The sequence below is a fragment of the Bombina bombina genome, chromosome 5 (assembly GCF_027579735.1).
Source record: "Bombina bombina isolate aBomBom1 chromosome 5, aBomBom1.pri, whole genome shotgun sequence".
Taxonomy (NCBI): domain Eukaryota; kingdom Metazoa; phylum Chordata; class Amphibia; order Anura; family Bombinatoridae; genus Bombina; species Bombina bombina.
This window is the reverse complement of record NC_069503.1, coordinates 837,680,674-837,696,919: the sequence shown is the minus strand read 5'-3', so window position 1 is coordinate 837,696,919 and position 16,246 is coordinate 837,680,674. Positions and strand designations below refer to the sequence as shown.

Below are 16,246 nucleotides of genomic sequence, written 5' to 3'. Positions count from 1 at the left end.
ATGAAGCTGTGGACTCTTCCTATTTTAGGAAGGAAAGAGCCAAATGCCACAGGTGGTGGCGGTCATATTCGGCATTTGTGTGCAAATGGAATACAAATCCCTATCAGAAACTATAGGCAGAACTACAGGAACAAAAAAAAGTGGGCTATTTAACTATTTTAATTACTGTTTAATGCTTCTGCCCATTAGGCTTGGAGAGCAGAGCTAAATCAATTGTTAAAATCAATGTTGTCAAACAGTAACATTCAAAGGGACATTAAACAACTCTTGCTTTGTGCAAACATTGTGCTTGCCCCCCTCTTCCTAGAACAGCAACTTCTATAACCGGTAAATCAAACAGCTGGTTTATGCAGTCTGTAGCAAGGTAAAACTCTAGGTAACAGAATTTGCATTTTGGCCTCTTTAGGGAGTGTAAGAATACATATAACTATACTGACACCATTTTGTTTTAGATTCCATTTTAAGATGAGTTCATTATATTTCTTCATAATGTGTTTTATTATGCTGTGAGAACATATGCTGACAGATTTTAGTTTCATATGCAACAATTGTATCTCAAGAATGGCCTTGCTAGGTCCTGGCGATGCACCCGGATACACCGTTATCTAAAACGGTTTGTTTTACTGTTCTTCTTTGCTCTAAATTATACTGTGTGAAACGGTGTGATTATGATTACATCATTGTTTAACCCCATATACTGTAACCATTGTCTATAAAAGTATGTGATGCCTTATAATAAACAGAAAATGCTGTCTAAATGCTGTTCACCGAGATATCTCGTCAAGTAACCCATTCAGTTCCAGGTGAAGGTGTAGAATACTGCTAAGTGTCAAGTGATACCCCCGATTATAAGATAACGCCTAACAATTCTGGTGTCAGAGTGTGGGATTCACACAGGGGTAAGTAGATAAGTGTTTTTATTCCGCTTTTCCCTCTGTGAATCTGAACCCAAAGTCTGGCCGGCGTTAAGGGGAAATAATAAGGGGTTACAGTCCCCTGGACAGGTTTGAGTCCTGCCGTTAAGCGTGGGATTGAGTCCTAGTGCAAGTTAAAGCACAAGTTTGAGTCTTGCACTGTATTTAAAGGGTTAATAGTTTTGTCTGCAAGTTTGAGTCTTGCACTGTGATAACTCCTGCAAGTTAAAGTCTTGCATGGTATTTTAAGGGTTAAAGTCCCTTATATAAGCATATAGTATAGTTTAAATATCACTGGAGCTGAATGGTCACTTGAAACTTGTTGCTTAATTGCTTATTTCATTGCTAATCTTATGGCTAGATTTAGAGTTTGGCGTTAGCCGTCAAAACCAGCGTTAGAGGCTCCTAACGCTGGTTTTGGGCTACCGCTGGTATTTAGAGTCAGTCAGGAAAGGGTCTAACGCTCACTTTGCAGCTGCGACTTTTCCATACCGCAGATCCCCTTACGTCAATTGCGTATCCTATCTTTTCAATGGGATCTTTCTAACGCTGGTATTCAGAGTCTTGGCTGAAGTGAGCGTTAGAAATCTAACGACAAAACTCCAGCCGCAGAAAAAAACCAGGAGTTAAGAGCTTTCTGGGCTAACGCCGGTTCATAAAGCTCTTAACTACTGTGCTCTAAAGTACACTAACACCCATAAACTACCTATGTACCCCTTAACCGAGGCCCCCCACATCGCCGCCACTCTATTCAATTTTTTTAACCCCTAATCTGCCAACCGCACACCGCCGCCACCTACGTTATCCCTATGTACCCCTAATACCGCAGACACCTACATAATATTTATTAACCCCTAATCTGCCGCCCCCGCTATCGCTGACACCTGCATATTTTTTTAACCCCTAATCTGCCGCTCCGTACACCGCCGCAACCTACATTATACCTATGTACCCCTAATCTGCTGCCCCTAACACAGCCGACCACTATATTTATTAACCCCTAATCTGCCGCCCCCAACGTCGCCTCCACCTACCTACAATTATTAACCCCTAATCTGCCGACCGGACCACACCGCTACTATAATAAATGTATTAACCCCTAAAGCTAAGTCTAACCCTAACACTAACACCCCCCTAACTTAAATATAATTTAATTCTAACGAAATAAATTAACTGTTATTAAATAAATTATTCCTATTTAAAGCTAAATACTTACCTGTAAAATAAACCCTAATATAGCTACAATATAAATTATAATTATATTGTAGCTATTTTAGGATTTATATTTATTTTACAGGCAACTTTGTAATTATTTTAACCAGGTACAATAGCTATTAAATAGTTAATAACTATTTAATAGCTACCTAGTTAAAATAATTACAAAATTACCTGTAAAATAAATCCTAACCTAAGTTACAATTAAACCTAACACTACACTATCAATAAATAAATTAAATAAACTACCTACAATTATCTACAATTAAACCCAACACTACACTATCAATAAATTAATTAAATACAATATCTACAAATAACTACAATGAAATAAACTAACTAAAGTACAAAAAATAAAAAAGAACTAAGTTACAAAAAATAAAAAAATATTTACAAACATTAGAAAAATATTACAACAATTTTAAACTAATTACACCTACTCTAAGCCCCCTAATAAAATAACAGACCCCCAAAATAAAAAATGCCCTACCCTATTCTAAAATTAAAATAGAAAAGCTCTTTTACCTTACCAACCCTGAAAAGGGCCCTTTGCGGGGCATGCCCCAAAGAATTCAGCTCTTTTGCCTGTAAAAAAAACCCCCATACAATACCCCCCCCCCCCCACATTACAACCCACCACCCACATACCCCTAATCTAACCCAAACCCCCCTTAAATAAACCTAACACTAAGCCCCTGAAGATCTCCCTACCTTGTCTTCACCACGCCGGGTTCACCGATCGATCCAGAAGAGCCTCCGATGTCTTGATCCAAGCCCAAGCGGGGGGCTGAAGATGTCCATGATCCGGCTGAAGTCTTCATCCAAGCGGGAGCTGAAGAGGTCCATGATCCGACTGAAGTCTTCTATCAAGTGGCATCTTCAATCTTCTTTCTTCCGGATGCATGTAGTTCATCCCGCCGACGCGGTACATCCATCTTCACCGACGACTTCCCGACGAATTACGGTTCCTTTAAGGGACGTCATCCAAGATGGCGTCCCTCGAATTCCGATTGGCTGATTGAATCCTTTCAGCCAATCGGAATTCGAGGGACGCCATCTTGGATGACGTCCCTTAAAGGAACCGTCATTCGTCGGGAAGTCGTCGGTGAAGATGGATGTTCCGCGTCGGCGGGATGAACTACATGGATCCGGAAGAAAGAAGATTGAAGATGCCGCTTGATAGAAGACTTCAGTCGGATCATGGACCTCTTCAGCTCCCGCTTGGATGAAGACTTCAGCCGGATCATGGACATCTTCAGCCCCCCGCTTGGGCTTGGATCAAGACATCGGAGGCTCTTCTGGATCGATCGGTGAACCCGGCGTGGTGAAGACAAGGTAGGGAGATCTTTAGGGGCTTAGTGTTAGGTTTATTTAAGGGGGTTTGGGTTAGATTAGGGGTATGTGGGTGGTGGGTTGTAATGTTGGGGGGGGGGGATTGTATGTTTTTTTTTTACAGGCAAAAGAGCTGAATTCTTTGGGGCATGCCCCGCAAAGGGCCCTTTTCAGGGCTGGTAAGGTAAAAGAGCTTTTCTATTTTAATTTTAGAATAGGGTAGGGCATTTTTTTATTTTGGGGGTCTTTGTTATTTTATTAGGGGGCTTAGAGTAGGTGTAATTAGTTTAAAATTGTTGTAATATTTTTCTAATGTTTGTAAATATTTTTTTATTTTTTGTAACTTAGTTCATTTTTATTTTTTGTACTTTAGATAGTTTATTTCATTGTATTTATTTGTAGGTATTGTATTTAATTAATTTATTGATAGTGTAGTGTTAGGTTTAATTGTAGATAATTGTAGGCAGTTTATTTAATTTATTTATTGATAGTGTAGTGTTAGGTTTAATTGTAACTTAGGTTAGGATTTATTTTACATGTAATTTTGTAATTATTTTAACTAAGTAGCTATTAAATAGTTATTAACTATTTAATAGCTATTTTACCTGGTTAAAATAAATACAAAGTTGCCTGTAAAATAAATATTAATCCTAAAATAGCTACAATATAATTATAATTTATATGGTAGCTATATTAGGATTTATTTTACAGGTAAGTATTTAGCTTTAAATAGGAATAATTTATTTAATAAGAGTTAATTTATTTCGTTAGATTTAAATTATATTTAACTTAGGGGGGTGTTAGTGTTAGGGTTAGACTTAGCTTTAGGGGTTAATACATTTATTAGAGTAGCGGTGCGGTCCGGTCGGCAGATTAGGGGTTATTTATTGTAGGTAGGCGACGTTGGGGGCGGCAGATTAGGGGTTAATAATAATATGCAGGGGTCAGCGATAGCGGGGGCGGCAGATTAGGGGTTAATAAATATAATATAGGGGTCGGCGGTGTTAGGGGCAGCAGATTAGGGGTACATAGGGATAACGTAGGTTGCGGCGGTGTATGGAGCGGCAGATTAGGGGTTAATAATAATATGCAGGGGTCGGCAGATTAGGGGTTAATAAGTGTAAGGTTAGGGGTGTTTAGACTCGGGGTACATGTTAGGGTGTTAGGTGCAGACTTAGGTAGTGTTTCCCCATAGGAAACAATGGGGCTGCGTTAGGAGCTGAACACTGCTTTTTTGCAGGGGTTTATTTTTTTTTCATCTCAAACAGCCCCATTGTTTCCTATGGGGGAATCGTGCACGAGCACGTTTTTGAAGCTGGCCGCGTCCGTAAGCACCGCTAGTATCGAGAGTTGCAGTGGCGGTAAATATGCTATACGCTCCTTTTTTGGAGCCTAACGCAGCCCTTCTGTGAACTCTAAATACCAGCGGTATTTAAAAGGTGCGGGGGGAAAAAAGCATGCGTAGCTAACGCACCCCTTTGGCCGCAGAACTCTAAATCTAGCCGTTAATGTGTTGTGAATGTGGTTTAGTGATAAGTGTTGTAGCTGCTTGTTGCATACTGTGCTCATGGAAAAAGTTCCTGACCCCCTGTACATAATGTTGTAATGTGACATAACAGGATGTATCTTAAAAAATAGCTTGGTATGCGAAAACCCTTTCTTTTTGTTGTATGGTCTTTGCAGTAACGAAACAGAGATTCTGTGTATTTTATCTGTAAGAAGTGTTTGTCTGATGTTTCACTGTGTCCCGTGTAAAAGGTTTACTCCCCACTTAATATCTGAGGATTTATTATCCTGTCTAAAAACAATTTGTTTATGTCTCAATTTGCTGGGAAATGGCCATTCTTAGCAAGTTCGGACAATTTTAGATACATTTTAAATTTGGTGGAGAGTTCATCTTATCATATTTCTAATGTCCCTGATATGTTTGAAATATATGTTTTAAAGAGATAGAACGTTAATAAAATATGTTTTTCTGTGTCTTTAAAAGTTTGCTGTATGTTAAAATTGCTGAATGCTGGGAGTGAATTTACGGTATGCAAGTTGATATACGCTTGTGTTTGTGTATCGCTGCTTTTTTTTTTAAATCTGTTTTCTGACTGGTAATTATTTAGGCTAAAGCTGTGTGTATCAGTGTTTCTTAGCTAAGAAATCTGACGCTGTAATGATTCATTTGTTATTGCTGTAACTTAATTTTAAAGTACAATGCTTAATTCTGTGTGCCAGTAATAAGATTGATGAGAGATTTGATGTGTATAAGGCATATAAATATATTGTTTTTGCAAATGAACTAAGGAATTTGTAAGTGCGATGATAGGCGTCATTTTAAGTCTGGTGAATAAAAGTTTTTCTGGCAAGTATTTATTAGGTTGATATAAGTATGTTATGTGCGTAATGTAAGATTCATGCAAGGAGTTTGTGGAAAAAAAAGAGAAAAAAAGACTATACGCTGTAAGTTATTAAATGTATATAAAGTATTTGGGTCTGTTTCTTTTGTAGAGTAATTCAGTAGAGTTTTAATATACCCGGTAACATATTGCTGTGTAATATTATTTATGCTGTGATGGCTCTCATTTAAATATATGCAGGTTATGATACAGTAAAGAAGTGGAATTTTAATGGTAAATAATACAAGTTTCCTAATCATGGCTAGGTTATATATATAGGTTATATATGTAATATACATATGATAAATGGTCAGCCCTTAAAGGGACAGTACACTGTAAAATAGTTTTTATGTTGATGTATTTTCAATGATTTGTTACACCAGCTGTAAAGTATCAAATTTAGGAGAAATTTCATTTGCAGGTTTATTTGTATATATGAAGTATCTGCTTTTGTGGCTTTTAATCCAAAGCCTATTACAATGGGTTGAGTTTCAGATAATAGCATATCTCATTGTCTTTATCTGAAATTTGTCTCATTGTCCTTATCTGAATTCTATCAGCCAATCGGAATTGAGGTAGAAAAAATCCTATTGGCTGATTGGATCAGCCAATAGGATTGAACTTTAATCCTATTGGCTGATCCAATCAGCCAATAGGATTGAGCTTGCATTCTATTGGCTGATTGGAACAGCCAATAGAATGCCAGCTCAATCCTATTGGCCGATTGCATCAGCCAATAGAATTTTTTCTACCTTAATTCCGATTGGCTGATAGAATTCTATCAGCCAATCGGAATCTAAGGGACGCCATCTTGGATGACGTCACTTAAAGAGCTATTCATTACGAAGAAGACGTTGTTTGAAGAGGATGCTCCGCGTCGTATGTCTTGAAGATGGACCCGATCCGCGCCGGAAGGATGAAGATAGAAGATGCTGTCTGGATGAAGACTTCTGCCCGTCTGGAGGACCACTTCTGCCGGTCTGGAGGACCACTTCTGCCGGCTTCGTTGAGGACATCTTGCCGCTTGGATGAAGACTTCTCCCGGCAAGTGAATCTTCGGGGGTTAGTGTTAGGATTTTTTAATGGTGTATTGGGTGGGTTTATTTTTTAGGTTAGGGACTTTGGGCCGCAATAGAGCTAAATGCCCTTTTAAGGGCAATGCACATCCAAATGCCCTTTTCAGGGCAATGGGGAGCTTAGTTTTTTTAGTTAGTATTTCTTTCATGTAATTAGCAAGAGTCCATGAGCTAGTGACGTATGGGATATACATTCCTACCAGGAGGGGCAAAGTTTCCCAAACCTCAAAATGCCTATAAATACACCCCACACCACACCCACAATTCAGTTTTACAAACTTTGCCTCCGATGGAGGTGGTGAAGTAAGTTTGTGCTAGATTCTACGTTGATATGCGCTCCGCAGCAAGTTGGAGCCCGGTTTTCCTCTCAGCGTGCAGTGAATGTCAGAGGGATGTGAGGAGAGTATTGCCTATTTGAATGCAGTGATCTCCTTCTACGGGGTCTATTTCATAGGTTCTCTGTTATCGGTCGTAGAGATTCATCTCTTACCTCCCTTTTCAGAGCGACGATATACTCTCATATATACCATTACCTCTACTGATTCTCGTTTCAGTACTGGTTTGGCTTTCTACAAACATGTAGATGAGTGTCCTGGGGTAAGTAAATCTTATTTTCTGTGACACTCTAAGCTATGGTTGGGCACTTTGTTTATAAAGTTCTAAATATATGTATTCAAACATTTATTTGCCTTGACTCAGAATGTTCAACTTTCCTTATTTTTCAGACAGTCAGTTTCATATTTGGGATTATGCATTTGAATTATTCATTTTTTCTTACCTTCAAAAATTTGACTCTTTTTTCCCTGTGGGCTGTTAGGCTCGCGGGGGCTGAAAATGCTTCATTTTATTGCGTCATTTTTGGCGCGGACTTTTTTGGCGCAAAAATTCTTTTCCGTTTCCGGCGTCATACGTGTCGCCGGAAGTTGCGTCATTTTTTGACGTTATTTTGCGTCGCTTTTGTCTCCACATTATTTAAGTCTCATTTTTCATTTGCTTCTGGTTGCTAGAAGCTTGTTCTTTGGCATTTTTTCCCATTCCTGAAACTGTCATATAAGGAATTTGATCTATTTTGCTTTATATGTTGTTTTTTCTCTTACATATTGCAAGATGTCTCACGTTGCATCTGAGTCAGAAGATACTACAGGAAAATCGCTGTCTAGTGCTGGATCTACCAAAGCTAAGTGTATCTGCTATAAATTTTTGGTAGCTATTCTTCCGGCTGTTGTTTGTATTAATTGTCATGACAAACTTGTTAATGCAGATAATATTTCCTTTAGTAATGTACCATTGTCTGTTGCAGTTCCTTCAACATCTAAGGTGCAGAATGTTCCTGATAACATAAGAGATTTTGTTTCTGAATCCATCAAGAAGGCTATGTCTGTTATTTCTCCTTCTAGTAAACGTAAAAAATCTTTTAAAACTTCTCTCCCTACAGATGAATTTTTAAATGAACATCATCATTCTGATTCTGATGACTCTTCTGGTTCAGAGGATTCTGTTTCAGAGATTGATGCTGATAAATCCTCATATTTATTTAAAATGGAATTTATTCGTTCTTTACTTAAAGAAGTATTAATTGCTTTAGAAATAGAGGATTCTGGTCCTCTTGATACTAATTCTAAACGTTTAGATAAGGTATTTAAATCTCCTGTGGTTATTCCAGAAGTTTTTCCTGTTCCTAATGCTATTTCTGCAGTAATTTCCAAAGAATGGGATAAATTGGGTAATTCATTTACTCCTTCTAAACGTTTTAAGCAATTATATCCTGTACCGTCTGACAGGTTAGAATTTTGGGACAAAATCCCTAAAGTTGATGGGGCTATTTCTACCCTTGCTAAACGTACTACCATTCCTACGTCAGATGGTACTTCGTTTAAAGATCCTTTAGATAGGAAAATTGAATCCTTTCTAAGAAAAGCTTATCTGTGTTCAGGTAATCTTCTTAGGCCTGCTATATCATTAGCTGATGTTGCTGCAGCTTCAACTTTTTGGTTGGAAACTTTAGCGCAACAAGTAGCAAATCATGATTCTCATGATATTATTCTTCTTCAGCATGCTAATAATTTTATTTGTGATGCCATTTTTGATATTATTAGAGTTGATGTCAGGTTTATGTCTCTAGCTATTTTAGCTAGAAGAGCTTTATGGCTTAAGACTTGGAATGCTGATATGGCTTCTAAAATCGACTCTACTTTCCATTTCTTTCCAGGGTAACAAATTATTTGGTTCTCAGTTGGATTCTATTATCTCAACTGTTACTGGTGGGAAAGGAACTTTTTTACCACAGGATAAAAAATCTAAAGGTAAAAACAGGGCTAATAATCGTTTTCATTCCTTTCGTTTCAACAAAGAACAAAAGCCTGATCCTTCGTCCTCAGGAGCAGTTTCAGTTTGGAAACCATCTCCAGTCTGGAATAAATCCAAGCCTGCTAGAAAGGCAAAGCCTGCTTCTAAGTCCACATGAAGATGCGGCCCTCATTCCAGCTCAGCTGGTAGGGGGCAGGTTACGTTTTTTCAAAGAAATTTGGATCAATTCTGTTCACAATCTTTGGATTCAGAACATTGGTTTCAGAAAGGTACAGAATTGGTTTCAAGATGAGACCTCCTGCAAAGAGATTTTTTCTTTCCCGTGTCCCAGTAAATCCAGTGAAAGCTCAAGCATTTCTGAATTGTGTTTCAGATCTAGAGTTGGCTGGAGTAATTATGCCAGTTCCAGTTCCGGAACAGGGGATGGGGTTTTATTCAAATCTCTTCATTGTACCAAAGAAGGAGAATTCCTTCAGACCAGTTCTGGATCTAAAAATATTGAATCATTATGTAAGGATACCAACGTTCAAGATGGTAACTGTAAGGACTATCTTGCCTTTTGTTCAGCAAGGGAATTATATGTCCACAATAGATTTACAGGATGCATATCTGCATATTCCGATTCATCCAGATCAATATCAGTTCCTGAGATTCTCTTTTCTGGACAAGCATTACCAGTGTGTGGCTCTACCGTTTGGCCTAGCTACAGCTCCAATAATTTTTTCAAAGGTTCTCGGTGCCCTTCTGTCTGTAATCAGAGAACAGGGTATTGTGGTATTTCCTTATTTGGACGATATCTTGGTACTTGCTCAGTCTTTACATTTAGCAGAATCTCATACGAATCGACTTGTGTTGTTTCTTCAAGATCATGGTTGGAGGATCAATTTACCAAAAAGTTCTTTGATTCCTCAGACAAGGGTAACCTTTCTGGGTTTCCAGATAGATTCAGTGTCCATGACTCTGTCTTTAACAGACAAGAGACGTCTAAAACTGATTGCAGCTTGTCGAAACCTTCAGTCACAATCATTCCCTTCGGTAGCCTTATGCATGGAAATTCTAGGTCTTATGACTGCTGCGATCCCCTTTGCTCGTTTTCACATGCGACCTCTTCAGCTCTGTATGCTGAATCAATGGTGCAAGGATTACACAAAGATATCTCAATTAATATCTTTAGAACCGATTGTTCGACACTCTCTAACGTGGTGGACAGATCACCATCGTTTAATTCAGGGGGCTTCTTTTGTGCTTCCGACCTGGACTGTAATTTCAACAGATGCAAGTCTCACAGGTTGGGGAGCTGTGTGGGGATCTCTGACGGCACAAGGAGTTTGGGAATCTCAGGAGGTGAGATTTCCGATCAATATTTTGGAACTCCGTGCAATTTTCAGAGCTCTTCAGTTTTGGCCTCTTCTGAAGAGAGAATCGTTCATTTGTTTTCAGACAGACAATGTCACAACTGTGGCATACATCAATCATCAAGGAGGGACTCACAGTCCTCTGGCTATGAAAGAAGTATCTCGAATTTTGGTTTGGGCGGAATCCAGCTCCTGTCTAATCTCTGCGGTTCATATCCCAGGTATAGACAATTGGGAAGCGGATTATCTCAGTCGCCAAACGTTGCATCCGGGCGAATGGTCTCTTCACCCAGAGGTATTTCTTCAAATTGTTCAAATGTGGGAACTTCCAGAAATAGATCTGATGGCGTCTCATCTAAACAAGAGACTTCCCAGGTATCTGTCCAGATCCCGGGATCCTCAGGCGGAGGCAGTGGATGCATTATCACTTCCTTGGAAGTATCATCCTGCCTATATCTTTCCGCCTCTAGTTCTTCTTCCAAGAGTAATCTCCAAGATTCTGAAGGAATGCTCGTTTGTTCTGCTGGTAGCTCCGGCATGGCCTCACAGGTTTTGGTATGCGGATCTTGTCCGGATGGCCTCTTGCCAACCGTGGACTCTTCCGTTAAGACCAGACCTTCTGTCTCAAGGTCCTTTTTTCCATCAGGATCTCAAATCCTTAAATTTAAAGGTATGGAGATTGAACGCTTGATTCTTGGTCAAAGAGGTTTCTCTGACTCTGTGATTAATACTATGTTACAGGCTCGTAAATCTGTATCTAGAGAGATATATTATAGAGTCTGGAAGACTTATATTTCTTGGTGTCTTTCTCATCATTTTTCTTGGCATTCTTTTAGAATACCGAGAATATTACAGTTTCTTCAGGATGGTTTAGATAAGGGTTTGTCCGCAAGTTCCTTGAAAGGACAAATCTCTGCTCTTTCTGTTCTTTTTCACAGAAAGATTGCTATTCTTCCTAATATTCATTGTTTTGTACAAGCTTTGGTTCGTATAAAACCTGTCATTAAGTCAATTTCTCCTCCTTGGAGTTTGAATTTGGTTCTGGGGGCTCTTCAAGCTCCTCCATTTGAACCTATGCATTCATTGGACATTAAATTACTTTCTTGGAAAGTTTTGTTCCTTTTGGCCATCTCTTCTGCCAGAAGAGTTTCTGAATTATCTGCTCTTTCTTGTGAGTCTCCTTTTCTGATTTTTCATCAGGATAAGGCGGTGTTGCGAACTTCTTTTGAATTTTTACCTAAAGTTGTGAATTCCAACAACATTAGTAGAGAAATTGTGGTTCTTTCATTATGTCCTAATCCTAAGAATTCTAAGGAGAAATCGTTGCATTCTTTGGATGTTGTTAGAGCTTTGAAATATTATGTTGAAGCTACTAAATCTTTCCGAAAGACTTCTAGTCTATTTGTCATCTTTTCCGGTTCTAGAAAAGGTCAGAAAGCTTCTGCCATTTCTTTGGCATCTTGGTTGAAATCTTTAATTCATCTTGCCTATGTTGAGTCGGGTAAAACTCCGCCTCAAAGGATTACAGCTCATTCTACTAGGTCAGTTTCTACTTCCTGGGCGTTTAGGAATGAAGATTTGCAAAGCAGCAACTTGGTCCTCTTTGCATACTTTTACTAAATTCTACCATTTTGATGTATTTTCTTCTTCTGAAGCAGTTTTTGGTAGAAAAGTACTTCAGGCAGCGGTTTCAGTTTGAATCTTCTGCTTATGTTTTTCATTAAACTTTATTTTGGGTGTGGATTATTTTCAGCAGGAATTGGCTGTCTTTATTTTATCCCTCCCTCTCTAGTGACTCTTGTGTGGAAAGATCCACATCTTGGGTAATCATTATCCCATACGTCACTAGCTCATGGACTCTTGCTAATTACATGAAAGAAAACATAATTTATGTAAGAACTTACCTGATAAATTCATTTCTTTCATATTAGCAAGAGTCCATGAGGCCCGCCCTTTTTTGTGGTGGTTATGATTTTTTTGTATAAAGCACAATTATTCCAATTCCTTATTTTATACGCTTTCGCACTTTTTTATCACCCCACTTCTTGGCTATTCGTTAAACTGAATTGTGGGTGTGGTGAGGGGTGTATTTATAGGCATTTTGAGGTTTGGGAAACTTTGCCCCTCCTGGTAGGAATGTATATCCCATACGTCACTAGCTCATGGACTCTTGCTAATATGAAAGAAATGAATTTATCAGGTAAGTTCTTACATAAATTATGTTTTTATTTGGGGGGTTGGTTGTGTGGGTGGTGAGTTTTACTGTTGGGGGTGTGTTTGTATTTTTTTTTTACAGGAAAAAGTGACGATTTCTTTGGGGCAATGCCCCGCAAAAGGCCATTTTAAGGGCTATTGGTAGTTTAGTTTAGGCTAGGGTTTTTTTTTTTTATTGTGGGGGGCTTTTATTATTTTGATAGGGCTATTAGATTAGGTGTAATTAGTTTAAAGATCTGTAATTTGTTTTTTATTTTCTGTAATTTAGTGTTTTTTTTTGTGATTTAGCCAATTTAATTTAATTTATATAATTGTATTTAATATAGGGAATTTATTTAATTGTAGTGTACAGTTAGGTGTTATTGTAACTTAGGTTAGATTTTATTTTATGGGTAAATTTGTATTTATTTTAGCTAGGTAGTTATTAAATAGTTAATAACTATTCTACCTAGTTAAAATAAATACAAACTTGCCTGTAAAATAAAAATAAAGCCTAAGCTAGCTACAATGTAACTTAGTTATATTGTAGCTAGCGTAGGGTTTATTTTATAGGTAAGTATTTAGTTTTAAATAGGAATAATGTAGTTAATGATAGTAATTTTATTTAGATTTATTTAAATTATATTTCAATTAGGGGGGGTTAATAAATTTAATACAGTGGCGGCGACATTGGGAGCGGCAGATTAGGGGTTAATAAATATAATGTAGGTGTCAGCGATATTGGGGGCAGCAGATTAGGGGTTAATAAGTATAATGTAGGTGGCGGCGATGTCCGGCGTGGCAGATTAGGGGTTAATATAATGCAGGTGTCGGGGGCGGCAGATTAGGGGTTAATAAGTGTAAGATTAGGGGTGTTTAGACTCGGGGTTCATGTTAGGGTGTTAGGTGTAAACATAAAATGTGTTTCCCAATAGGAATCAATGGGGCTGCGTTACTGAGCTTTACGCTGCTTTTTGGCAGGTGTTAAGACTTTTTCTCAGCCGGCTCTCCCCATTGATGTGATGGGGAAAGCATGCACGAGCACGTACGACCAGCTCACCGCTGACTTAAGCAGCGCTGGTATTGAAGTGCGGTAAGGAGCACAATTTTGCTATACGCTCACTTCTTGCCTTTTAACGCCGGGTTTATAAAAACCCGTAATACCAGCGCTGCAGGTAAGTGAGCGGTGAGAAAAAACTGCTCGTTAGCACCGCACAGCTCCTAACGCAAAACTTGTAATCTGGCCGAAAGTGTTATTGACTGTTTTACTTTTCATTTTTGTTGCAGGGCAGGCCTTAGCACAAGTTACTTAGCATAGCCATACAGCATCTTGATGAAGTCTAGCAGTTTTACTTGCTTAGTATTCAGGTTTAAGGTATCATTTAAATTGTATAGAGAAGCTGTTAGTTATTCTCTGTAAAAGTATAATAAATGTATTTAGCTTGTATTATATATCCATAATGTTTTCCTGGTTTTAAATGACATAGGATAAGTTAAGCTATTAATGGAAATTGTGATGCTTACAAAAAAAGTGAAAGAGGTTTTGTTGGGTACAATTGTGATTGTATCAGGGTGCATGGTCATCTTGTGCTATTTTGTTTCCTTCTTAGACTCCTCCTGACTTGAGTGAGTTGCTATGAGGATCCACCCGTTTCCCTTGTCTACCCCATGAACAAACCATCGTACTTCCAGCATGTACCTGCTGATTGACTCTTGCAAAGCACCCCTACTGCAAATGGACTATGGTATTGAAGCAGAGTGTCTGAGGGAGGTGGAGCTCTAAGAGGACAAACACTGTTCTTAAAGTGATCAGAGGCCACCCAGAGATACTTGTGCTCTTCCCATGTTATGCTTCACTTCTGGAGAGTGTACAGAGCAGGGAACTGTCTATGCTATTTGGGGATGCTATCTATGCAGGTTGAGAAACAAAGATGCAGTGTTGTTTGGGGGTAGATGGGGGGCTGGTTGGGTCTTTGTGCAGATAGAGTAGTTTGGGGATGCTGGGAGGTAGACAGAGAGTATTTGAGAGACCATACTCATGTTCAGTGACATATTGTGCCCTATTGGACTATTTAGCGTTTTAATATTAGTTAACTATGATAGCAGTAAATGTGAATGAATTTCTCTACAGTATTCTCACATAGATTCATGTTAAACCGTAGTATTAGGCTTATATTGTTGTTAATAGATTTACTAACTTTTTGTGCCTTTTATATAGTTGTTTAATTTTCATAGTATTTTTTTTCTGTTAGAATAAAAGAGTGGAATGTAAGAAGAAAACTATACTGACACTATTTTGTTTTAGATTCCATTTTAAGATGAGTTTATTATATTTCTTCATAATGTGTTTTATTATGCTGTGAGAATACATGCTGACATTAGATTTTAGTTTCATATGCAACAACTGTATCTCAAGAATGGCCTTGCTATGTCCTGACGATGTGCCTGGATACACCGTTATCTAAAACGGTTTGTTTTACTGTGCTTCTTTGTTCTAACTTATACTGTGTGAAATGGTGTGATTATGATTACGTCATTGTTTAACCCTATATACTGTAATCATTGTCTATAAAAGTATGTGATGCCTAATAATAAACAGAACACTGATTAGACTTTACTTGCCGGCTGTCTAAATGCTGTTCACAGAGATATCTCGTCAAGTAACCCATTCAGTTCCAGGTGAAGGTGTAGAATACTGCTAAGAATCAAGTGATACCCCCGGTTATAAGATAACGCCTAATAGGGAGCGTGTGGGAAGCACAATGTTTACACATGAGGTGTTCAGTGTCCCTTTAACAACCAGAATGAATCACAATATGAAACAGTGTCTACACGCTCACCTGCTCTCTGCCTTGCAAGCTTCCATGTTATCAGGGCAAAGGTTCCACAGCCTTGTTAGCTCTTCACTAAGCAAAAGAAAAAAAAACACAACAGCTCACTAAGGATTGATTATCTATTTACCTATTATAAACCTAATACCAAGAGGGGTTCCTACAGTAATATACACATACACTATAAATTGTTTAAGTTCACATAAGTGCAAATAATGATGTCATATTGTGGTTAGATTTCCAGGAAACAATAGGAGTTGTTTAACACAATGTTTGCTGATTACGGATTATTAAAATGTGGATAACACAGCTTCAAGCTCTCACTATTTAGATATATGTGTCATCAGGGAAAACACAGAAAAGTGAAGAAAAAAAACAACAAAACAAACAAAAAAAAAAAATGAAATCTTACTTTCCCATTAAATTTTTTTTGTTTAGACCTTTTCCTAGAAATTCTTCTGGCGCTGGTCTTTTTCTGGCCACTTTAGCTTGCTTAGAATCAAACGGTCTATATGACAAGAAGAAATATATTTATTGTCATTACAGAAAACAGTATATGTATATATATATATATAAAAAAAAAACATTTATATACCTATTCTCAATGGGACTCCAAACACACTGCAATTACAGGAT

The 16,246-nt window shown here is 38.1% G+C and overlaps 1 protein-coding gene across 1 annotated transcript in view; it reads right to left on the bottom strand.

The window, feature by feature from the left end:
* THOC1 (THO complex subunit 1) overlaps window positions 1-16,246 on the bottom strand; it is a 76,042-nt gene that overhangs the window by 24,430 nt on the left and 35,366 nt on the right. Inside the window, exons 16-17 of the mRNA XM_053714966.1 lie at window positions 16,023-16,118; window positions 15,620-15,685 (exon numbers count right to left, since the gene is read on the bottom strand). Of these exons, the coding sequence (XP_053570941.1) occupies window positions 15,620-15,685; window positions 16,023-16,118 (162 nt within the window). The remainder of the gene's footprint in view (window positions 1-15,619; window positions 15,686-16,022; window positions 16,119-16,246) is intronic.